Source organism: Apteryx rowi, unplaced genomic scaffold (assembly GCF_003343035.1).
Source record: "Apteryx rowi isolate R43461 unplaced genomic scaffold, aptRow1 scaffold_946, whole genome shotgun sequence".
Taxonomy (NCBI): domain Eukaryota; kingdom Metazoa; phylum Chordata; class Aves; order Apterygiformes; family Apterygidae; genus Apteryx; species Apteryx rowi.
The window spans coordinates 6,548-32,379 of NW_020451256.1; the positions used below are offsets into that span (position 1 = coordinate 6,548).

The 25,832-nt window shown below is 38.5% G+C and overlaps 1 protein-coding gene across 4 annotated transcripts; it reads left to right on the forward strand.

The window, feature by feature from the left end:
* Window positions 1-325: 325 nt before the first annotated feature.
* Window positions 326-24,261, forward strand: TFG (TRK-fused gene). Of its 4 annotated transcripts, XM_026092195.1 has the most exons (11): window positions 326-477; window positions 2,487-2,584; window positions 3,196-3,300; window positions 4,397-4,633; window positions 5,685-5,892; window positions 10,136-10,219; window positions 10,816-10,962; window positions 12,468-12,635; window positions 16,384-16,524; window positions 20,838-20,927; window positions 23,413-24,261. In XM_026092195.1, exons 5-11 carry the CDS (start codon window positions 5,709-5,711, stop codon window positions 23,775-23,777), a joined length of 1,179 nt encoding a protein of 392 aa, XP_025947980.1. In that variant the 5' UTR covers window positions 326-477; window positions 2,487-2,584; window positions 3,196-3,300; window positions 4,397-4,633; window positions 5,685-5,708; the 3' UTR covers window positions 23,778-24,261. The 4 variants fall into 4 exon arrangements, with proteins under 4 accessions (XP_025947980.1, XP_025947979.1, XP_025947983.1 ...); XM_026092194.1 differs by lacking the exon at window positions 4,397-4,633; XM_026092198.1 differs by lacking the exon at window positions 4,397-4,633 and having other exon boundaries at window positions 23,416-24,261.
* Window positions 24,262-25,832: the final 1,571 nt, after the last annotated feature.

Genomic DNA, 25,832 nt, shown 5'->3' on the forward strand with positions numbered 1-25,832 from the left:
GGTAAATACTGGCTAAAAACAAACAAACAAAAACCTTTTTAGCTGGGAGAAAAGAGTGAGGCAGCAACCCCAAGGGGCCGGGGCAAGTGCCTGAGTAGGCTGCCGGGCTGCATCCCCGCCGCCACGGCGCCGCCCCCGCCCTCACAGCCCCGACGACCGCCGCCCGCGCGGCCACGCAGTCCCTGGCGGCGCCAAAGCCCCGCCCCGCCGCGCGTGCGGCTGCGCGCGCGCCCCCGCCCCACGACGCGTCGGCGCGGGGAGGGAAGCGGCTTCCCGCCCCCACTGCCCTGGTCGGCGCATGCGCCCTACGGCGCCGGCCGGGCTCGGGCCTCGAGTGCGCATGCGGGCGGCTCGCGCAGGCCCGGCAGTTGCAGCCGTTGCTCCAGCCCCTTCGCTGCTCTGCCACGTACGGGCGGCGGCGGCCGTTGCCGGGCTCGGGCGGGCGGCCTCCACCGGTGGGACCGCGGAGAAGCCAGAGTAAGACAGCGGGGCTCCTCGGCACCCTTCCCGCACACCCCCCTCTTTCCCTCCCGCACGATCCCCGGGGGCAGCTGTTGGCGCCTGTGTGAATGGCGGCGGGAGGGGCGGTTGCGGGTTGGGGCGAGCGTCGTCCCCCGCCCCTCCCCCCCAACGGCGGGCCAGGGACGAGGCGGCCCCTGGAAGAGTGGCTGGGAGACCCCTTGTGGCCCCCCCGCCCGCGCCTCTTCCCCCGGCAGCGAGTGGCCACGGTTTTTGCTCTTCATTGGATTGGGCCTGCCCTTACTGGAATAAGAAAAAAAAAAAAGCCGCGAAATTAACTCCTCTTCTTGCTGCCCCCACCTCAGCTGTCTTGGGAAAGCTCTCATGGCTCTGTCGAGTGGGGCTTGGGGGGCAGCGGTGCTTGACCCTGTTTCCGTATGGCTCACCCTGTTCCCCCTCATCCGTCCTTTGACAGAGGGAGCAGTGAAGCAGGAATGCCGTTTCTGCCTTTGCTTAGGCAAGGCTGTGTTCCTCTGCTGCAATGGGAAAAGGCTAGTGAAATCAAAAAGGGTTATGACATCATTGCTTTAGGAGTGATCCTGAGTCAGTAATTTAGATAGGACCTTGGTGCATGATGTGAATAGAAACAGGGCTGTGACGGGGAAAACATCTCTACCTCTAAAATGCATGTAGTACATTAGGGAGCATAGAAGGTATTGGTGAGATTCTTACAAAAAATGGTGTGTCTTAAAGAGGAAGACATTGAAGGTTTTCTTTTTTCCTGAGAAAGTAGACACTGATTTATTCTATTAAAAAGCTTATCAGTATACATTCTGGGTGTCTTCCTTGGAAAACTAAGCATTTTCTTCATCAAGCCATACATTCAGCTGTGTCATACAGTGAGGAAAGAAAAACTTAAAAGCTGTATGATTTAATGATTAAAACATTTCACAGTTTTCTGTAATGTTTGCAAGCAGATGCAGTGTTTAGAATCTGTCTCTTTAAAACCTAGGCACTTTCAAGCAGAATGGAGAACAGTTTGACAAAATAAGTGCACTTAGGTGCTTTTTCTGTTACTTTTTCTGGATTCTTTGGTAGACATGAAGTGGATTTCTGTGAATAATGAAGGCAAATAAGATAATATATTTGCAGGCTTCCTTGCACAAAGTATGAATGATGCATTCCATCTGTTGAAAGACAACAGTAACTCAAGCATGTCCACCAAAATCCATCTTGTTAAGAAGTACTGATGAGATTCTGTTTTTACTGTTGTCTGTTTCTGAGTAAATTACACTATAACATTACAGAAGCAAAAACACCGTGCAACTATAATGCTTAAACAACAGAAGATGCAAGCTAAATTAACTCTGTAAATTAAACCACTTTTAGATGATCTGTATCCCTTATTTGTTCATTGCAGTAAATTGTACCTGGAACTGTAGCAAGATCAGGGCGAGAAGGGCACCATCTCCATGTCCTATTTGTTTCATAAAATGTGAGTGAGGAAACAGTAAAGTACTCTCATCTCTTCCTTTTGCCTACTTTGTATGTCAGAGCAGTCTTACCCTTCTCCCTGTCAGGAGTGAGTACAGCCCTTTTTAAAGGTGAATATTACTGCATACCCAGGATGAGGGGAGCAGGTGCCAACCTATGAGAATTAGGGAGGGGCTTTCTTCATTCTTCAGAGCTCTCTTGCTCTCTGCTTCAGTCCTGTATTCCTCATGCCTGTCCATTCCAATTTACTAAGCTGAGTCAAAAGACGGGAGCTGGCCGCATTAGGGAATTCCAATTTCATGTGGATGAGAGAAAGCTATACTTTTTCCTCTGGTTAGCAGCAAATCATCTGAAAAAATCTGACCACGGATGTTGAGATAACAGTGTGTGTGCATGTGTCAGAGAGAGACAAGAAGGAAAGATGGGGGGGAGGGAGTGCAAGTGCTGGGTAGAATATGCCTAGCAGGTGGGAGGGAGGAGCAGAGTTTTGTTTGACATTGGGTTGGTCTGTATGCTAAATCATTGTCTTGTAGCTCTGGATGAGAAGCGTGTACATAAAAAACGTGTGGACTGCATAAACGTCAAGCAGATCATCACATCGGCTTTCTAGCAGCAAAAGCTGAATCTTGAGGTGAATTAATGGCAGATCATATTTTTAAGTGACTGTGTATTTCTGACTCTGGTCCATTCTTCCTGCCCAGTTTGGTGTTTCTGTCTGTGAAAAAGTGGCATTACTGCTCCTTTACTGCTGATAGTCTGGCCCTGATGCTGCGTTGAAGACACCAGTTAAAGTCATAAAGACTTCAGCTTTAAACCAGGAAATGTGCTTCTGTGTTTTGATATGGCTAAATCAATCTGAGTTTATTTTCTTTAACTTAAGCTGGGTGATTAAGATGGAGGGCCATACAAATGAATAGTTTAAGACTGTTGGGGGAGATCACTCTCCTGGAAAGGAATGCATTACTGTTAACAACTCCTATACCCAATTACAAAATTCAGAAAAAAAAAATCAAAAGCTCTTTTATTATGAAATTAAAACTCTTGTTCAAGATCTGTTTTAGTTAAACTTTGAACTCCATGATACGCAAGGTGTAAATCTCTGATAGTTACTTTATGGATAAAATAGTGACTTTAAATTTAATATATTTATTAAGATGTTCTAAGGTGAAAGATCAGTATGAGCTATATAACTCTAAAGAATCTGAGAGCAAATAAATATTTTTTTTAATTTTTCTGATGCAGCTTCCTGTTTTCTGCCATTGGTAGTGCATGGCAGCTTCTCCTAACTCTGTCCTGAAGTGAGGTGGAAAATCTGACCAATAATACAGCATCAGTAAGAAAACCAAGGTAATGATAAACATATGTTTGTGGAAGGGAGGTGAAAGAAGACCTGTGGATACTAGTTAATTTTTTTAATGCTTAAAAATATCATTTAAATGCTTACTGCAAATAACTGTGTTTTTTACAAGCAACTTCTACTAAAACAAAGTGCTAATTAGACAGAGTTGATGTGCCTGCAGTCTAGACTACTATGTTGCATAACATGAATAATGCATTAACAATATTATGAACTTCACTATGCTTCATCAGAGTGTCTCAGTGACAACCTGACTCTGTTAATTACAGGTCCCTGTTCTCTGCAATTGAATTGAATTTCTTTGTATTCACCTACTTACTGTTATTGTTGTCTGATAAGGAAAATGAGTTTTGCTCAATAGTTGCTTGTCTCTTTTTTTTTTTTTTTTTTGGAAGGTCATTGGGTCAAACACATGGATGAAGCATTTGCTTTATATCAAGTTAATTACAAGACAACAGAAATTGAGTTGCAATCTAGAGATAGTATCCTAGTATGTCCTTCTAATACATAATGTCATTGTTAAAACAGTAGAGCTAAATATACAGAGATGCATCAAGGTATGATGTGTTAAAGGCCTTAGCTGAGTAACTAGTTTCTCTGGTAGGAGAGAAGTCATTTTCAATAGAATATTTTAAAAATTGACCAAAGCAAAATTCATTTTTTTTTATAGCGCTCCATGTTATAATGTTCTTAAAGGTAAGGGACAAATATCTGCATATCTCTATTATGATTTTTTTTTTTCTCCAAAAAAGAAAGGACAGCATGCTTGCCTGCATACCTTTTTGGGAATTCCAGTTTTGATATGTAAGGCTTCCTACTTCTAAGCTCTCCAACATTTGTACTTCAGATATTAAGATTCCTGCCTCTCTAATTTCTCTTCATTCCAGTTTCATTGTTTTGACCCTGTCCAAAACAGTGAAGAAAGAGGGGAAAGACTGACAAGCTATCTAGATTTTTTTTTTTCAGTACTTCCCTCAGAAACTTCTCTGTAGTTTCTCTTTTTATTTGTAAGTAATAGACTTTTGTGTTTTTAACATATTACTTGCCTGGCAAAAAGTGGTAATTCTTTAATTGTCATATATGAAGTGTGAAGGATATGACTCTGAAGTATATGTCATGTGGATCTTGGATGGAAGATGACTTTGTTGCCCATCTCTAAGTTGGAGCGATTGTCCATCGGAGAGTGCCCAACTGCCCTGACCTGGTATTTTGCATAACACCTGTGTGGCTCTGAGCCACGAGACACATAATATTGTGTGCCTCAGGCAGCTGAAGATAGTTGTGTTCTGGACACGCAGAAGGGGAAGCAGTGCTGTAATACCAGTGAGTACAGCTGCTGATGTCTATGGTAGCCTCTGGCTGACTGGCTTCCTCTCACAGTCAGATGTAATCCTGATTTGGGAAACTAACTCAAGCAACTTGAGTCACGATACAGACCTTTGGGTAGATTACAGCTTTCGATTAGGACTGTGCTATGCTGCTCAGTAAACTTCTGTGTGCTGTACTGAATTTTTCAATAGGATTAAGAACATTAATCTGGAAACACAAAACTGAAACTGTTGTGTGGTCTAATGAGTAGCTCTTTTAAATATAAAATCTACGTTAAAATCTAAAAAAAACAGGAACAATTTCCTGTCTTTGCTTTCTGGAGAGAAACTTTCAGTGTATTCTGACCATGCATGTAATAAAACCAATGCTCAGTTCTTCCTTTTTTTTTTTTTCCCCTTTCGTTTGTATCTAAAATGGTGCCTGTTTCAACTTGCTTCCCTTAATAAAACCACCTTACTGCTTATAATCTTTCAGATTTTTTTTATTCCTTTGTTCTTGCAGTCTTAAAACAAACAAACAGCTGTTTACTGGATATTGCAATTATGGAGGATGTAAAAATGATCTAATTAGGTAATAATGTATAATGTTGTAAGGCTGAGCGTTTGCTGCATTGCACTTTCCTTGAGAGAGATATATACATGCATTTCAACAGCAAATCCTTGGGAATATTACTTCCTGTATAACTTTTCCCATGACAGTTTACAGGTAGATATTTTACCAAAAAACAGGGTGAAGTTCCTAAATGTCACATTTAAAAGCTGTCTGACTTTTTAAAGGTCTTTGGATTTAAATTCAGAGCACTGAGAACAGTCAGAACTGTTTGTTTTGTGTCTAATCTTGCAGAGTTCTGTTTTGCCCATGAGCTTAGTTAATATATTGGCCATTTTATCATTTGAGAATTTAAATATCTCCAAGAAAGCTTCTCTGGAGTGCTTTCTAACAGTAATGCTTTCAAAAGATTGAAAGTTTCAGTACGGTCTTCAAACAGATTTAAATAATTAGCGTTCAGTGTTCTAAAATGTTTTTAATGTTTTGTTGTTAACAGGTGTCTAGAAATCAGGAGCCCATCATGAATGGGCAGCTGGACTTAAGCGGGAAGCTGATCATCAAAGCTCAGCTTGGGGAAGATATTAGGAGGATTCCTATTCATAATGAGGACATCACCTATGATGAGTTAGTGCTAATGATGCAAAGAGTTTTTAGAGGAAAACTTCTGAGCAATGATGAAGTCACAATAAAATATAAAGATGAAGGTAAGGTTTAATTACTAGTGTTGCTCTGAAATGATTTATCTAAGGACAAAACCAACAAAATTATCTCTTAAATTGTCTAAAACAACGTTCACAAAAGGAAACCATTTCCGAGATTCAGTCAATAAATAGAAGCTGTATTTCTTGTGGTTGTGCTGGTAGTGTGCCGTCCAGTATCTCTGAAATACCAGCTATCTCGAAGTTCACTTTTTGTTGTTGCAGAAAGCTGATGCTGTTGCAGGCTTCTTGCTGTCCACTCATTTAACCACTTCTTTCTGTTGTCAGTGATAAAGTGAGATTGGAGGCAAGAGGTGAATTAATATGTATGATTTAATACAAACTCTTAAAAGACTTTGAAAACTTAATTTTTGTAGTAGAAATTCTTGATTACTTTTTCCTCCATTAGTAAAGATGAGAACAAACCTTTGACTTAACCTCAAATATTAAAAATAATTTTTCCCCTGTGTGGTGGTTTGAATCTGTTGGGAATTGGTTAAACATAGTTTGTTTCAAAGAAAGTCTCAATGATTAGTGCTAAACAAATGCAACTTCTAGAAGGAATCTTTAATGGACTGAATAAGAAAGGCCTTGTTTGAGATATGTGGAATGAGAGTTGTGGTATTGAGGCTTTTTTTATTCTTTTAGTGTCAGTGTGGGGCATGGAAAAGCTACTTAATTTGGGGAAGAGGGCTGGAATTTGTAAGTACAAATATGAAATTCAGAGATTGATAAAAATCCAGAGTCTCTTATTCATATCAAAAACTTATACACAGTAAAAGTGCTGCATTACTGAAACATTCAGGCTAATTTTTCTTAACTATGGGAGTAGGAGACTTTAGCTCTGCCTGCGATACCTGGAATGTCAAATAACTTGTTTATACATCTAGGAAAGAAAACTTCACTTTCAATGACCTGGAGAGTTGTTCAGGTTCACAGAGCTTTTAGAGACAGTGCTTCTCATCAAAATTGACAGGGAATTAAGGGCTATCTTTTTGGGCCTGGGTGTCTAATAGGAACAGAATTCAGTGGATTTGTGATGGTCGTTACGTTTTTGCTTTTATCACAAAATCAATCTTTTTTTCCCTTTTTAGAATGGGATAGGTAAAAGGAAATTGATGGATGCTTTCTCATTATGTTAAAGGCCCACCCTCTTTTTTTTTTTTTTTTTTTTTTCTTTTTTTTTTTTTTCTTTTTTTTTTTTTTTTTTTTTTTTTTTTGCCTTCTTACCTGTACCTTATATAGTATAGTTCTCTGTTTTTGTGTATGTCCGTATCTTTGTCCTTTCTTTTGAAGCGGATGATGTGTGATGGAGACTGTAATTGTGGTTTCATCCTTTGATTGTTTTTCATAGCCTAGGGACCTCCTGCTTTTAATACTGGCTTTCTCTGGCTCAGGATGTGACTTTTCCACTGTCGCTTGGAGTTTCTTTATATGATATCCAAGATGGTGGTTATTACTAAGAATGTTTAAACCATATTAATATAAGAGGAAGTTGCAAATGATTAAGGGAAAAAATTTAACAGAACTAGGCCTCAGTTTAACATTGTCACATGAGGATCCTAGTAGTCTTGACTTTGCTTCAGCTATGTCAAGGCAGGGTATTGCACTTTCCTTCTTCTGGTGAGGCCCCACTGGGATTTCCATAGTCAGTTTTGCCCCCTTCACCACAGGATAAAAAGGCTTTGAGAAACCGGAGAGGATCCAGCAGGATGCGGCAATGGTGGCGAGGGACTGAGGGCAGGCGCCCTACAGGGAGAGGTTGAGGGAGCTGGGCTTGTTCACTATGGTGAAGAGGAGACTGAGGGCAGAGCTAATAGAGGCCTACAGCTAACTGAACTGAAGTGGAGCCAAACTCTTCTCTGTAGTGCCAGACCCTAATGGAGGGGGCAGCAGTTGTAAATTGCAGCTCGAGAGGCTTGGACAGTGTTTTGACTAGGAGGGCAGTGCATCGCTGGAACTGGTTTCCCAGCAGGGTTGTGAAGCCTCCGTTCCTAGACGCTTTCTAGACACAGCTCAGCAAAGCCATGATTGACCTGATGTGGTGTTGGCAGTAGTCCTGCTTTGAGTAGGGCCTAGATGGCCATCAGAGGTTCCTGCCAAGTAACACTTTTGAAATTGTGAAAGTGTAGAACACAGGATCCAAAAAACATCTCTGGAGTCAAAAATATAAAAGAGTTTTCAAATGTTCCTGAGGGAAATATATCATCAGATTACTGGTATCTGTAAGACTTCATTTTTATCTTTTTTAGAAAGCAGCTTCTCTGGAGACTGACAGTGTTGTTGGTTGTTCTTAATGGTGCTACAGTAGGAACACCTTCCAGCACAAAGGTGTTACTTCTTGTCAGAGGGTGATGCAATTAGAATACATAGGTCTCCAAATTCTGAGCTTTTTTCAACTTGCAGCCAGGTGTTTAATGACTATTTATTCATATGAATTCGTTTTTATTTGAAAATTTTGACCATAACTCTTATGCAGTTGGATCTTCATAGGACCAATACCCATGAAATTGCTAAGAATTTCCAGGCAGTAGTCTGTAATTAAAAAAATGTTTGTGTTTGTCCACAGAGCCTCCTTGTAACAGTGTTCTAGGGAGGAAGCATGAATAGGCTGGCCTCTGCTTTGTTCCCAGCTGTGTGTCATTTGTATAACACTGTTGATTCTGGGGGTAAAGCTTACTAGATAGTGTCTCATGTCAGTTCCCAGCCATAAATAAGATGTTCTGGAAGGAGGCGGCCCTGCTATTCATTCTCCTTCCCTCTGCCAATGCACATACTTTCCTTGTTATACAGTCCCACTCTTTACTTTGCACTGGCTAATTTGTGCTCATTTAATCTCTTGATGAGCCTTTTGATTTTTTTTTTTTTTTTAAACAGCAGAAGATGAATCCTGCCAAAGAGAATAGTCTTTCTTTTTTTTTTATTTGTGATTTTGTTGAGTAAGCAAGATATTGATGTGATTGACTACTGTCTTGAGTTGGGTTAAAATTCTGAAAGGCCTTCTGAAAGGTTAAAATTTCTGAAAGGAACAATTACTGGGAGTTTGGTATCTCTTTTGTATATTAATAGGACTAAAAGGTGTTTGGTGTTTTATGCACAGTCCTTTGTGTCTTAAAGGATCCCAAACAGTTCTTAAATAGTTCCTGTCACTGATGGCCACGTGCAGATTCAGTAAGTCACCTCACCTCTGAAATCTGCCACTTGAAAATAAAAGACTTAAGAGTTGAGACTTCACGTCAAGTTCCTTGACTGAGAGAAAAGTTCTATGCTGACTACTTTGACATCTTCATGTCTTCTCATTCCTGTTTGTGTGTTAAGGCTGGTATAATTTTACTGTTAATTTTTCCACAGCTCCTTGATTATTATTATTCCCTTGTTGAAAATCAGTCTTTCAGATCATTGGTCAGAATATAACCTGAGAAAGTGTTCTAGTTGCTTAACTTTTTGCCATCTTTCCTTGTGAGTGTGTGTGTGTGTGTTGCTTTTAAAAATTAAATTGGGGTCAGATTGTGCCAACTTCTGTCTCGATTCTCCTGTCTGTTTTTAAGAACTGTTCATGAACAGTATTGTTTTGGGACCACTCAAAATGGGCGTATAACTGTAAGTGGTAGCATTGTTCTTTCAGGTGTTGGCCCCTGTGAACTATTAGCTGTAATGCTTCATCCTGTATGCAGACAAAAAAATAAATGAAGAGACTATATGGAACTGTTCATTCTTTCAAAGGGCTAATGTCAGAAGGATGTTTTGGAGCCCAGTCATATTTCTGTCCTACCCTCTGTGCATAATTTCCCTGAATTCTCACATTAATAAAACTTACTTCTGTGATGTGCACAAGTCTAACTTGTTGCTTTGTCTTATGCTGTTTGAAAAAGAAAAAAAGTTTAATTTTTCTTGGTAAGTGGTCCTTATTCTGTAAATTTTGTCCTACCCAAGTTATTACAGATAGTTTAAATCACAGTTTATGATTGTAAGCGATTGTACCTTAGGGAAATACGGATATAAGCCTTACTTAATAATGACAGAAAGAAACTGGTTTTCTAACTCTGTTTTCAAAATTTTGGGGTTTTTCATACGTTTAAAAAGTATGGTACCATTTTTCAATAGTGTTAATTGGTAACTTTTTTTTCTAGTAGCTTCAGAATCAAATAGGGAGTGTTTTTTTAGTAATGAAGTAAGCTTTCTGCCCTAGCGTGAAGTTCAGTAGTTATTAGGCTTTGCTTTTAATGTAAATTTTTCACATTCTTTTCAGATGGAGATCTTATAACAATTTTTGATAGCTCAGATCTTTCCTTTGCAATTCAGTGCAGTAGGATACTTAAGCTGACGTTATTTGGTAAGTATAAAAAAAAATTTTTTTTCCCCTTTATTTAAAAATTCTGGCAGTGCACTCCACTGGATGCTGTAAATAGCTTTCAGTTTAGGTCACCTCAGAAGGATGAAATCAGTAAGTTAAAAATACTGGATTAATATATGAAATCTATTTTTCTTCTTGCTGTTTGGTGAGACATCTGAACTTAAAGAAACTAAAACTATCTTCCTTCCTGAAGACTGACCTTACTTATGAATTGCTGTGTTGCTGGCTGTGTATGCTGCTTTCTTTAGTTCACTTTTTAAAGGGACAGATTTTCACCAAAAATGATGTTTGTAGTATTCAGTGTGTATTTGTGGAAATGATTACACAGAGCAGAAGTTTACTGGAAGCCTTTCTCTCCAGTTCTGGTACAGTATATTGTGTTGAACTGAGATTATATTAAATGGGTAGTAAGCTCTAGAATAAACAGTCTGTGTTGACTCAGTGTGCATCATTTTAAATCCTCCACAGAAGAGGAAGATAAAAGTGAGTAAAAACTGGTGGTCCCCCCCCCCCGTCTTAAACTGGATGCCAAAACGTTACTACAATCTTAAATTTATTTAATTGTTCTTTTGCAGTTAATGGACAACCAAGACCCCTAGAATCTAATCAGGTGAAATATCTGCGTCGAGAGCTGATAGAACTTCGCAATAAAGTCAATCGTCTACTGGACTGTTTAGAACCACCAGCGGAACCCGGGCTTTCTGCTAATCTGCCTGAAAGCGGTAGGCAGTCTGGCTCAGAATTGTTCAGTTTGATCTGCAGAGTTATATGCTGTTTAACAAAGTGAAAAATGGAGTCTTGAGTACTAATCATGGTCATTCTTGATCGTTGCTCAGTAGTTTGGAACTTATTTTTTAATGGTTTAGTTGTTTGAGAGGCAGAGTTTATGTCCAAACTATTTGGAGTAAAGCACCGTATTAACTTAGAAATAAAACTTCAGAGTTTGATTCCTGTTGCAAAACATCAAAGCGCTGTAAATAACACTTGTGAGTCAGGATGAAGTTTTGACAGGGCTTGAGCTGAATTAATAGCTTGTTGCTGAAGAGGGGAGACCTTGCTCCCAGCTGAGTGCTCCTGCTGCTTACTTGGGCCAGCTCTGGTGCTTGTCTTGTTGCTAAGCAAGTTTGATTCACTAGAATAGCAAAAAGCTAATTCAGCAAAATTATATTCACTTCTTTTGCCAGGTTAGGAAACTGAATCTGCTCATTTTCTGATCAGACCAGCATCAGAGCTGTCTCAGGGTAAGCAGCACAAGGGTGCAGATAGGGGTGGAAAGTATTATAGGGGGAGGGCAAAATGGGGAAGGAAGTCTCATTCTCCTGGTTTTGAGACAGTAAGCTCCTAGCTTATGGCTGTTGTACTGTAGAACTATACCTCTGGATTTGTTCAAGTGTCCTTAATTACAGATTTTAGGGAAGCTGGACACAGAAAATAATGACATATGTAAGTCACGGACTACAGTACTCTTGAGTAAAGCAGCAAACCAATAGCTCCAACTTTTCTTCTAAGAAACACCATCTTTGTGTTTCACACTTAATGCTTTTTTAACAACAAAACCAACCAAAATCCAACCACTGTTGCTACAGTATAAGCAGTTACTAATTCCATGAAATACCATGGATTTAGGTTATTAACCCTTTGGAAGGGGGTTAGGATGGTGATCTTAGACTGGATGCAGAACTAGGCAGTTTAAACTGTGTACGTTTGTCATTAAAGTGAGAATGAAGCACTGTTACTAGGTTTCTGAGCGATGCGATGTTATTTGTATTAAGAACAAGGAGATGAACTTTACCTGTCAGACAGGATGGGATGGGGGGGATAAAACAAAACAAAACAAAAACTACAGTTGACAAAACAGTAACAAACTGGAAGTTATCCTGTAAGCATTCTTAATTTTGAATTCTCTGTAGACAATCCATACCAAAACAATTTGGCAAAGCAAGAGCCTTGTACCTTTGAACTTGAGACAAAGGGAGAGAATTAATACTCCATAGTGTCAGTTTATCTTTAAGTAACTATGTGCAATAAAACTGAAACTTTGTGATTGATTATGGAGGTTATATTTGGAGGTATAATATTTGCTATTATCCTAATGTGTGTGTTTGCAACAGTTAAAATACAGAGTTTAAAAAAACTGCACGCAAGTTTAAAGTTGCTGTAATACAGTATATACTTACAGTGGGTTTTCTGTTCTCAAGAATTAATAACGGGACATTTTGTTTTCTAGATGCTGTAGATGGTAGGGAAGAAAAGCCTGCAGCTGCTGATTCTACTGTCAAGCCATCTACTCAAGTTATAGCAGCAAGCATGTCTGCATTTGATCCACTAAAAAATCAGGATGAAATCAGCAAGAATGTCATGTCAGCATTTGGCTTGACAGATGATCAAGTGTCAGGTAAGAACACATCTTATGAAAAGGAATGTGAAACTTGTTTGTAATTGATGACTCAAGCATTTAAAAATCTTGACTTGTACAAAGAATTTGTATTTTGGATGTATTAAGCCATGTTTCATATTCACTGTTCCTTTACAGAATTCTAAAGCTTGATATATTGAAGTGTTATAAATGGATTTTCTAACTTCCATATAGAAAACGTCGAAATACAGCTGTTGGTTTTAGCTATGCTTGGAGTAGAAAATGGCTTAGTGTTCTTTTTGATTCAAATTACTTTAGAAAACTATTACTAGAACAGTAGATGTCAAATAACATCTGTTATGGTGGTGGCATCTTCCGAGATATCAGTGTATTAATAGACTAGTATTACCACTGACTACCCTTGAATGTGAGGTGGTTCAGTCATGTTAGGTGTCATTGCAATGAACTCAAATGTTACCTGGAATAACAGAGTATCTTCCAACTCTGAAGTATTTTTAAATGTTAGACTTGATACCTTGCTTGTTTTGCAATATTTTTTCTGTGCTTGTAAACTTTGTAGCCTCTATGATAGCAAGCTTTGCAAATCGCTTACATTGTGTAGTTTAAAAAAGGGAGGGGGTGGGAGAGAGAGACAAACTAACAGCAACTGGAGATTGATCCCATGGCTATGTCTACACAAACAACAAAAAAAGAAACTAAATGCTACTAATGGCCTGGTACCCACATGATACATGTTTTGCATGGGGAGGGTTACTTTGGGCTAGCTCTCATCTCGTCCTGGTGACAGAGTAGCCCATTAGCAGTTGCAGCATGTTAAATGGGCTTCTGAAACGTGTCCTCCTGAGACTGTTCCCCTATGTAAATTGAAGCATAGTAAGTGAGGGTGCCGGGCGGCCTTGCTTCATAATTGCAGCCTTGACCTGAAATAAACTCTGGTGTAGTGCGTGTTGGAGCAACCCCCGTCTGCTCAGAGTTCTGATCACTTGATTGGAAAGTGAGGGAGGAGAGAGTGTAAGCACTGAGCTTTCGATCTGGAACTTCTGTGCGTGGGTTTGGGGGTTTTTTTTCTATTTCTTTTTGTGATAAAATTGGAACTTTACAAATCAGCTTAGCGTTTTTGCTTTTGCACTTGTATTCAGAATAATCACATGAAACACTATGAATAGGAACTGCCCTGTCCTTTACATGTTTTCAGTTCAGGGAAGGGGATAAAAGTAAAATGTGAGTTTCCATCCTTCTGAAGAAATTGCCAAAATGACAGAGATTTCACTTTTATTTATTTTTTTGGAGATGTAAATACCTGGTTTTAGTATTTGTGCAAGAGATTTTTCCTAATTTTTTTTTCAAAGAAAGAAGAATGTTAAATACATTGGTCACATTCACTTAGGGCTAACAAAGAATTACTCTTAAAAATGATACTATACGTTGTCTTTTTTTTTTTTTTTTTTAATGGATTATTAGGTGACAACAGCTATTTAAGTAACTAGGGTTAACAGAAATGCTGTGTTCCCTTGGAAGCACAATAGAATAGCTTAATTGGCATCTGCCAGTGATGGGAAACAGCATCCACTGCTCTGCCTTAAGTCTTGATCTTGCTGTTCAACTTGTGTCCTTGGCTTCTTTCTGCTGTTTGGGTCAGTTGGAATGTTTTGGGTGAGCATCTGTTTTCTCTGCCTCATTTTGAAATCCAGTAGTGTCATCCTTTTTACTGTTAACAGAGGAAGGGATAACTTACTTGCCTGGATTGCTTTTGTTCTTGAAGAACTGCATGACTGTTGGCTCTACCTTGTAGTAACCATTTTAAAACTGAATACCTAGTAAATTTAATGCAATCAACTTAAGACAGGATAACTACATCTGAAATTACTTTTATAATTTCAATAGGGAATGTGATGCAGAATATACAGAAGTGATTTTGCACAGAATGTGCTTGGGTCTGACAAGGTTTATTATACTAGAGCATTGATACTTGAAAGTAAAACTGCAGTTAGTTTAGAGCATGTTCTGTGTATATTCAAACTAGACCAAATTTCATATGGTCTATGTAGTGATGATACAAATGGACAAACAAATGGCAACTGGAGCTTGCTTCTACCATATGTCTATATTAGCAAAAGTGTGGAGTGGTGGGAATAGATCTGCTCTGTGTGATAGCAGCTGTGCAGGAGCCAAAGCTGTAACTGCAAACTGACCAGCCATCTTCGGATCAGGTACTGTGCAGTGGATGAGACCTATTGAGTGATCTCTTCCTGCGCAGTCAATTGGGGTGTTGCCACAGCATGGTTAGTTCACAAACTAGAAAAAGTTGGTGCTTGAAAACTTAAAACAGACTTCTTTTGAATAGTGAAGAGGTACAGTAGATTATGAAGTAGGACTGGCTGAACATTGGAGCTAATTTTTTTTGAAGGAATGGTTTTTGTCTTCTGGTACAAAGCCTCAGTGTCAGTTAATGCTTTGATCATAGCATCAGTGATACTTTAAGATCTGTGTCTCCATAATTCTTCTGATAGAGCAAACTAATTTTGCTGTAAGGACTTCTGGGTTTTGTTGCACGTTGTTCTAGTAGCCTAACACTACATTTGACTCTCTACATAGAATAAATATATTTATACAGATCCTCAAATCTTTTTATGACCTTTCTTTGTAACGTGTTTCCACAAACTGTTATTTGCATCTATATTAAAAAAATACTGTGGTGTTACACTTCAACATGCTTTGAATGCGCAAAGAACTTTACAAAGGGCCATTTAAATGGGATATGAGAAATCCCATTTTAAAAGCTGTAAAGCTGCAGTGTTGTGCAGATACAGACAAAAACAGGCAGCTTTGATGCATTTTTCCCCTACTGAGGAGAGGAGGAAGATGCAGTTAAATGCTTGTATTGTTGGATGCATATGGTAGAAGTTGTATCTTGCAAATGTGACTTTCTTAAAATTGAATTTGCAGAAATGTTAATACATGTGTTGAACATGTAGTTTAGTGTCTTTGAAATCATAGGTAGTACTTGCATACCTAAGAGCTGGAAAGAGCTGGGTTTAAGCTTCCTTGTTTCTAATATAATGTTCTTTATTTAATCGTAGTGTAGTGTACCTATTCACATAGGTATTTCAGAACTTTTCATCACCTTCCTCTGTGTGTTAATCAGTAGCTGGAATATTTTTAGAATTCTCAAAGCAATTGCTTTTAGACAGAAGCCTACCATATCCTGACTGGAAGTGCAAATGTAAAACATTCTTTGGAAGTTTTCTGTTTGTTCATGTGCTGTGTGAGTACTAGTAAAACACTAATTGCCTGGGCCCATGCAGGCCACCATAAAACATTGCTGCATTACAATGATTGCACGCAGCCTGGCACCTTTGCTCTAGGTGAGAAAGAACAGATATGTAGGTGCATACTCTGCCCAAATGTGGGAAGTCTTCTTCAGTGCATGTCTGCAAAGTTAGAACATGAAGCTGCAGAAAGACCATGTTGTTACTGAGGGTCTTATCCCCAAAACGGATCATCCCGCTGAAGATTGAGATCTGAGTGACTTTGACCAGGCATGAGTCAGAAATTGCCACAGAAATTATTTCCAAAGGCGTGCCAGTGTAGGTTTGCAAATATATACTTAGTTTTATTTTGGGCCTGACATTCTCGGATGTAAAGCTGTGGAAAAATGGAAAAATATCTTATGTTAAAAACTTTGTAAGGAAATGATCTTGCATGAAACTTTTTATTCAAATTCCCCATTCATTTAATTTAATATATTTTGTTCTTACTCCTTTAGGACCACCCAGTGCCCCTGCAGAAGAGCGATCGGGAACACCAGATAGCATCGCTTCCTCTTCTTCTGCAGCCCATCCACCCGGTGTTCAGCCGCAGCAGCCACCGTACACTGGAACACAGCCACAGACTGGTCAGGTGGAAGGTGAGCAGCATACTTTTCCACTATTTAAGACAGGAATGATGCTGGCTCAGTCTGAATTTATGTTAGTTAAGATTTCTAATGGACCCAAAGTCGATTCCAAAACTACAAATGCTGCAAAAGGCAATTTTTTCACATGCTGTTCAATATATAAACAGCAGGTGGAGTGGTAGCTTTATGGAAAGGGTCACATATCCTGAAAAGGAGTTTCATTGTAGTATTTTCTGTTTGCCTCTATGTTCATTTTACTACAAAGGAGCTTGTATAATACAATTCATCTTAAAGCTGTTTGAAAATCTTAGTTTGTAGCATATACCCTGCATGTTGTGTCAAGTGATAATTAAGTAAAAGCAACTGCTTAAATAACAGTCTTATCAGTAATGCTGGCTTGTCAGTATAAATTAAGAATGTTGTTTACTAACTGCTTCTATCTAGCAAAACCGAGACATTATTATAAGTTTACTATTTACTATTATATTATTACTATTTATTATGTATTGTTCTGTGCTAGCCAGCTTAAACCTTGTAACTGGGTGGTAGCGTAACCATCATGTATGCATCACAGTTTTCCTAATAATTTGGAGTGCCTTAATAAGCTCTTCCTTTAAAGTTTAAGGTATTGACTCTGATATTCAGATTTCTTGGTATTGTGCCCTTTCACATGTGATTTGACTTCTAAAAATAAACTTCTTCAGAGGTTTGTAACATTTTGGCATCACTTTCTATTGCTGTTTGTGAAAGCACTGACATGCACAGCTCTGGATGAAACTCCATCTGTGGAATGACTTGCTTTTGTATTTTTACCTCCATATAAAGTACAATATAAAGTTGCTCCTGTATTGTAATGTAAAAACAAGTTACCACCCTCTGCTGCTTCCTATACTGATATAATGCTGAGATAAATGTAAGAAATATTAATGATAGTGATAAGAGTATTCACAGTCACTTGAAATATCTTGGAAAGGTATGAAGGCCTGAAGGGCATCAGTAGCGTTTTCACTGAGCAATGTATTTGACCAACTTGCTGTTAGGCATATATTTAAGCAAGCATGAATGCTGCTGGTAGAAGTGGAGCATATAAAAATACTTGTTTTGCAGCTTTTAGCTTTTTTTTCTGAAAATTAATTTTTGATATAAGGCTTAATTTCCTAAGAATTTTTGATGTGATATAAATGAGATATAAAGAAGAGTCTTCTATGTAGCTTAAAGCTGTAATAAGTTTGGTATCTGACTATATGTAGTAGTACTGGAAAAGAGTGCTTCAGGTCTTCTGTCAGCAGCCAGAAAACTTTAACACTCAAAATATTTTCACCCAGCTATTGAACTTGTCTTTTTGCTAGTTTACCTTTTTACTCTTTTAATTACATAAAATAAGGCATGAGATTGTAAGTGTTGATGTTAAACTAGAACTGAAACAACAAAAGTGAAACACTTAAAAACACTAGCAACAGCAGGTTGGAATTCAGAATCACTGCTAGCACCCGGGAAGGAAAAAAGTACCTGCTGGTGAGAAAGAAAACAGTTGAACTGCAGCACGATTTCTGTGCACGAACAGAAAGGACTTATTTCAGCCAAACTTGCCTTACATAGGAAAGAGAAGTTGCCTAAGCTAATGTATTGGAGTAGATTTAATGAGTCTTCTAAATTTGGGTGAAAGCAAGTACAGTGCCTTTTTTACATTGAATATCTTTGCCTACATCCTTTTTTTTCCCCCCCTGTGTATAAAAGTACAGTAGTGCTGGTTATAAATGTTTTGGTCCATAGTTTATGCAGTTTTTGTTTCCACTGAAGTACTCTGGATTATATTTGCTTGACTCTGGAGAAAATAAGATGGTTCAGTTACTGGGTAGAGATTAGAAGTCATTACTGCACTTCGTTCATCAGAAATACTAGTGGGAACCCTTATGTTGTCCACTGTACATACATGATAAATAGCAGCCAGTGCAGGGCCCTGACCCAACCAAAACTTTAATCATCTTTTAATGGTTAAGTGTTCAACAGGATCAGCTCATGTAAATGCCAGTATTGGTGCAGAGCATGTTTTTTGTTTTTGTTTTTCTTTTTGGAAAACAGTTTCAAATTATTAGTTCATTTCTTAAAGGGAAAAAAAACCACCCTGCCATCCTCAAGTCTTTTAGTTTAATCAGATTTGGTGCTAATCAGACTTCAATATTACATGTAGAGGATATAATTAAAATGCCAATGTCAATCATTCTGGTGTATCAGTGTTTCTTTTTTTAAATGGAATTCTTTGCCAAGAAATGATGTTAGTTCTCAATCAAATTTGGGAATACCAAGTCATTTGATGTCTGTGGGCAGATATTAATGAATTATTTGCCTTCCCGGTTAAAAGTTTTAACCATTCACTAGCTTCATTTAAATCAGTATAACAAACAAAGCAGTTTCAGTATAGCACCATCTTTTCTGGCATGCATGTGCTCTTTTATGACTAAATCCACTAGCTGAATGCACACCAGAACCAAATATGTACAGATGTGGGCACTTTTTTTTTAGTCTTATGCTAAAGTATATGTAGAGTTCGTCTGCTCAGGCAGTTCATAACCTTCCCCGGCAAAGAATGTTGTGCCAATATGCGTATTTGCCCATTTGTCTTTTTTCTGTAGCAAGCTAAAAATTTTCTCTGCTAGAACGCACAGGAACTGTGGTAAGTGCTGCCAGATCCTTGCCTGAAATACGTACTGCTAAATACGAAATGAGACACTGGTGCTGTAGGTTATCTTGTTTTCAAACTAAAAATCTAGTGAGAGGAAAAGCTCTTTGTTCATGGTCCAATAGGATCTCTGAGTACATTCATTGCTGTAAATTACAAATGTTTTCTTGAATGGCACTGGAATACCTCTCTAATCTTAGGTAAGTCTTCTCGTCAATCCTGGTTAAGACAGCAATGCCTTCTCAGAAAGCTCTGAAAAACACGGTGCCAGGAATGTTGTTTCCTTCATACCCCTTTACCTAGTCTGTCCAGCAGGTGCCAGTGTGGTATCTATGTTAGCCTAAAGGTAATTATCCTGAGACAGGCAGCCTCCTGGTGGTTCTCCCAGAACTTCCTTACACAACTGAGTTTAAAAAAAAAAAACATATATATATCATTTCTCCATTTCTAATTTTCAATTATCAAGCTAACAGGATTAAATTTTCTCCAACCCTTGTGCTCAGCACTCTTTTCATGTCACAATAATTGTATGCCATATAAAATTTTGAAGACTGGATTGTACAGCAAAACATTCTGTACATCTTAGTTTGAATGCAAAGTACTGTTGCTTTCAGCTATAAATAAAGCAGAGAAAAAAGGAAATAAGGAGCTCCCTTAAAACAGCACACACAGGGATATTAGTGAATTTAGAGCAAAGCTGAGTTGCTTCTGACTATTTTGACCACTGGGTGCAATTCAGAAGATACAGGAACTTTGCAGTTACACAGTCTGCTGATCTCTGCATAAGGAATAATGGTACAGTAACACTTTACTATTAAAGTTTCCATGTCTGTTCCAGCGCAGCTAAGCTTTAGTTTGGCAGGTAATTTTGTTCTTTGACTATGCATGTTAATAAATGAAAAACAGCAGAAGCATAAAGCCTAAACAGGGCATGAGTTAAGTCTAAACATTTACTCTGCATCTTCTTGCCAAGAAATTGGAAATAATGAATTTAGGAAAAATTAGCATCGAATTGGAACATGCAACCTTAAGAATGTATGGTTTTATTTTTACTTCAGGGTGTATATACCTGGGTCTCTTAAGAAAACTTGGCTTACAGCAAATCAGATATTAAGAGATGACTTGTCTGGAAAATGTGGTCAGAATAAATCATATACCACTCTGCTTACAGTACTTTGCAGAAATAGTCTTAAAAATCTGATATAAACAGACACTCCAAGGATATGTTTACCTTTCAAAGTACTTTAATTTACTTTATATGTTCTGGAGCAGTTGTTCAGTCATTTAAAGATGTCTGCTCTGTTACACACCAGAGTAGTGCTAATGAAGGTGTATAGCTTATGGCCTCCTCTGAAAACATGAAATAATAGGCATCGCTTACTGAATGAGAACTATTTATTTTACTGGAGTTGAACATCACTTATGCTTCAGAATGGCATGGTTAAGAAACTAAAAATGGTAGTTAACACTTCAGCTGATAATTAAGAGCAGCTTGAAAGGGTGTTCAGATTATATATTTTTTAACATGTTGTGGGAAGGATTGCTTCTGTGACCTAAACTGTCTGTTAGGATGTTATCTATCATCTTAGTGGTTATACTCCAGCTCAGGTTTTGGGCTTCAACTGAACAAGTTTTTAATCCATAGGCCAGATGTATCAACAGTATCAACAGCCTGGTTATCCTGCACAGCAGCCACAGGCTCAGCCTCAGCAACAGTATGGTATGCAGTACTCAGGTAAGAGCTGGCGGCTTGCTCACATCGTGATTTAGCTGTAGACTGATTCCTTGAATGCCTGACCCTGTTACTTTTTGTTCCTGAGCACGAGGGCAGCTGAATGTCTGTGATTCTGATAGAAATTGAGGCAATTCAAAAATTACCAGTTAAAGCACACTGTATAGCTATGTTTTAATACAGAGCTGGAGTTCTGATACTGCAATTCTACTTGATTGTGACCATAGCAGACTTCATTACTGATCAGCAGAATGCAATAAAGGTAGGCAAAACAGATCACCTGAAATAAGATAAGTCTTCAGGATTAACTTCTGTCATCTCAGGACTCTAGAAAATGATTTAATCATCCATCCCAATTTAACTTTCTTAAATATTGGATACATAAAGAGGGCCCCTATTTCTTGTATCCACAGTAATTGCCACACACAAAATTTGATGGTGTGAACACTGACTAGAGCTGTCATTTAATAAATCCTTAGTATTTATAAATACTGTCATTTCAGAGAAACTTTCAATTATTAGTTTTTCTAAGTAAGTTGTAGATATTACTGGTAACTTCAAGTAAAGGTGCTACTGGACTTTGTTAGCAGACTTTAGCACACTTCTGTTAATTCTGATTTATATGTGGTCAAATATGATGAGTTAGCTTTTGCTTATACCCCAAATAAAGACCAGAAAGTTTTGAAGTAAAAAGTAAGTTTACTTTAGAAGAAGCTGGAATCTAATAATGGATAGTATATGCTAGTATTCATAATCCAGCTCAGTACAGGGATGAATATAGCAGATTTCATAACAAAGCTCTCATTGCTTAATACTTCTTTTAATAAAATGGTACGAAGCATTTTTTTATTTCTTGGTTTAAGCAAGATTGTTTAAAACGACCAAAAAAAACCCCCTTACTACGAAGTGACTCGGAATATAGCCTGTGTGGATTTCCCCCTCCCATATGTAAAAGTACATTGATTTCGGTGTAGAGGAGAATGCTTGCAGAACTTATGAACAAATTTGTTTATTTATCTTGGCTAAGAACCCTAGAAAACTTGGAAGTGAAGGCTTGTGCCTCAGCCTTCCTTTTGTGTGCTCCATGGAGAGCCTGTTCTTGATTTAGGTCTTTAAAGTATTTCTGGGGTATTTTGTTCTCTGCAGGTTTCTCACCCCCACATTTGTAAGTTGAAGACATTGACAGACTTTCTGAAGTCTACTTTCTGCAGAAATAACAGGACTGTTGGAAGTAGGAGAGTCTGTCTGACTTTCTTTAGACTTAAAAACTGAGTGGAAAAAAAATGGGAGTTTTCCATCTGCTTTCTAGTCATATCCTTTTTGTGAAATTTGTTGCAATGCAAATTCTGTCTTCTAATACTTAGTAGCATCTTAAAGCAAGAATGAAACATCACCAAATCTTGTCTGAGATCCTCTGTTTCTCACAACTTATTTCATGATTAACTTAGGTATCAGAAACAGTTGTCTTTTTGAGGGCTTTTTGACAATATCCATTGAAAATCTTGACTCATAGGTCCATTTTTTCTTTTTGTCTCTGTATTTGCCTCCTTTCAAACACATGTCCCAAAGAGCAGAATCAATTCCCCTTTTGTCTGGCAGATCCATTAGGCAAGAATGTGCTTATTTACTCATGGTAGTAAAAACGGACCCTTCAAAGGTTGGTCTCACAAGTAAATTTTGATTCCCAGTTTCAAGGTGAGTTCAAAATTTACTCCTGTGCATTCTTCAATCCTTACTCTTTCTGTTCAGGGCTGTGCACTTTTATTAATTTTTGTGTGTCTGGTGTTTAATGCTGACAGGATTCCAGTCAATGGAGAGGTTTCATTGCAAGTAGCTGCAGGTGTGTTTCATGATGGATAAAAGTAGCTATTTCTTCATAAAAGGACTTTTTGTTAATTTAAAGTCTTCAGTAAGAGAAATTCCTTTTGGAAGCTGGTTTTATACAGACAAATGGAAGTGATACACTAAAGTATTCTGTTCTGCACAACTTTTTTCATACTGTATTCTACCTTTAAGGAACTCAGAACATCTGTGATCTAACGAAAAAACATTGATTTATGAGTATTAAGCCATGACAATGTTTTCACGACAGTTTGCTTTTAATTTTGAATTTTTATTTGAAAAGATAAGGTCAAAATCTATCCTGAATTAGTTTCCCTTGCCAATGAAGACTGTATTTTTAATATGACATGATGGCGAAGATACTATCTGTCCTTTTTCGTATTTCGCGTAAGTCACAGGAAAACTAATGTACACTAAATTGCTCCTACCGTTGTTGTTTTGCCATTTTAGTGCACCACAACCAGGCAGTGTGCTTATGTGAAAGGCAGGAATACTGCAATTCATTGCTGTTTGCCTTTTCTGTGCTTACTGCATTATTTTGTGGTGTTACTGTAGTCATTAAAAAAAAAACCCAACAAACTGCTCTGCAGGCCACCTTGGCTCTTTGCTGTCATCACTTACCTAATGTTGCTCTCTACCTCTCCAGCAGGTTACAGTCAGCAGCCCCCCTCCCAGCAAGCGCAGCAGTTCCCGGCCTACAGCCAGCCGGCGGCCCAGGCTCCGGCTGCGGCCTTCCCGGGGCAGCCGGCGCAGCTGCCGGCGCAGCCGCCCCAGCAGTACGCGGCGGGCAGCTACCCGCCGCAGCCCTACACCACGCAGGCCTCCCAGCCGGCCCCCTACAGCGGCCCCCCCGGCTCCCAGGCAGCGCCGGGCACCTACCAGCCGCGGCCCGGCTTCACCCCCCCACCGGGAAGCACCATGACCCCCCCGCCCAGCGGGCCCAACCCCTATGCCCGCAACCGGCCTCCTTTCGGCCAGGGCTACACCCAGCCGGGCCCCGGCTACCGATAAGGACCTGGTGCTGCTGAACGCAAGCGGCTCTCGCCTACTATTTCATCCCAACTGACTCCAGTATTTTTAATTGAGGTTCCAAAACCATAATGAGGCAAAATGTCCTTTATAACTATAGCTGGTAATTAAATTCTGCTGGGGAGGGGGGAATGACCAAATGAATCTCTCTCTGCTTTAAATTGTATCCGCTTCCTAATTTAATTTGGGGTTGGGTTTTGGGGTTTTTTGTTGTTTTTTTTCTCTCCTCTTTTTTTTGTTTTGGGAAACACTACCTAAATGTCTGTAAAGTGATTGATTGACATTCTAGCTTGCCTTGTTTGAAGGATATTAAAATCCTAGTTGGAAATTTAGCCCACTTACCAGGCTTGTTTTTACTAATAATATGATGTACTAAATTAGATTCATTCTGGAGTTGAAAGTAGATATGATGTATTATAAATTGTAATGCTCACATGGAAAGCTAATAAAAATCCTGAATATATTATTTGCCTGGTTTTGATTTCAAAATTTAGGTAATACAGAACAAGAAAGCTATGTTAAGGAGACAAGTGTGCATGGTAGGTGTACAGATACCAGGGTTCTAAGAAAAGTGGCAGACTTCTAGGTCTAGGTCTCATCACCTGCTTTGTCCAGGTAAGTGGAGAAGTTTTGTGAATGCGGCCTACTTTTGAACGAATCGTGCAGTAGGCAGTCTTGCACTGTCAGCTGTCATTAATTGCCAAGTAACTCTGTTACCGAAGAGTAAGAACTAATGCATAAAATTGTAGGTTCCTTAACCATTTCATTTTAACAAGGGAGGGAGAAGAATTGGGTTTTGACCCAAAAGATTGAGCCAAATAAATAACTATACTAGAGAAAAAGATCTCTTAAAAAGGAACAACTTACCACAGCTTCTTTGCCACCCAGAAAGACTTGGGAGTGCAATTTTGAGCCAAGAAAAAACAGATCAAGAGCTGTAACAAATTCAATAGGCCATATAACAGGAAAGGGCAAAACATTCTCTGAGTTAATATTTTCCATCTTCTGGATTCTAGGAACATATAAAACTAAGAGTAGGGAATAAAAAAAAATGAACTAAGTGGGGCAAGCTTCTTGAACTCTCATAAATTAAGAAATAAAGGGAGTAAAAAAATAATTTCTGAACTTAAGCACCCTTAATATTGCTCTCACATCAGATGCAAATATATCCAGTAAGCAATAACATGTCATTACTGCTGTTTAATATCTTGTCAGACCTGACAAATCAGGTGTTCATCAAAAATTCAGCATGTGCCTGTTCCAGAAGAAACTGCTTCCTGGAACAGCAATTACCACAGCAACTAATTTTTTGTTTTGATGTACAACACTAAGAAAAACATTTGATTGATTAAAAAATATTTTATTAGTAGTAGTACAGTGTACCTGCAATGTACTTTAAAGGCATTTTCTATAAACGATTATTTCTACTATATATATCTTAGTGTTCCTGTTCATATTTTTTCAATACATTAATAGTGTAATGAATAACACCTTTTAAAAAAAAAACTACATCTCTTTATTTAGTTCATAAATGTTCAAGCAATACAACAAGTAGCTTTGGGAGAGATTTTAATCAAAATTAAAAGCAGTTTTAAAAGTTCATTTATCACTATTTTTCCTTTTTCCCCAAACAACAAACATTTTCAAACCACTTTTTTCTGTTTCATAAACTGTACTATTATTATTAGCTTAGTTTTAAATACAGGGGGCTCTCTTCTACATTTTGTATAGCTTTCCAAATCCTCCTGCACTATATATACATTTGGCTTTTGAAGTATTAAGGCTAAACCTCTGAAAACAGTACACTTTAATGAAAAGCCATGGCAGTGGAGGCCAGTTGTATTTTTTTTTCATGTACATATATACCTGTCTGCTTTAATTACAGAAAAACAAACCAACTAAAGCCCTGCCAAGCTAAACAGGCAAATGTTTCTAACTTTTTAGCAATAGGCTGCTCATACTGTTTTGCTGGAGTTGAAGCTTGCATTTGAAAACAAACATGGAAAAAAACCAAAACACACTAACTAACTTGATCAT

Excerpts from the sequence above, each read along its gene's own strand:
- TFG (XM_026092195.1), top strand. The coding sequence starts at position 5,709 with ATGAATGGGCAGCTGGACTTAAGCGGGAAGCTGATCATCAAAGCTCAG. Across the intron at positions 12,636-16,383 it reads GACAGATGATCAAGTGTCAG|GACCACCCAGTGCCCCTGCA; the intron begins GTAAGAACACAT and ends TTACTCCTTTAG. Across the intron at positions 20,928-23,412 it reads GTATGGTATGCAGTACTCAG|CAGGTTACAGTCAGCAGCCC; the intron begins GTAAGAGCTGGC and ends CTACCTCTCCAG.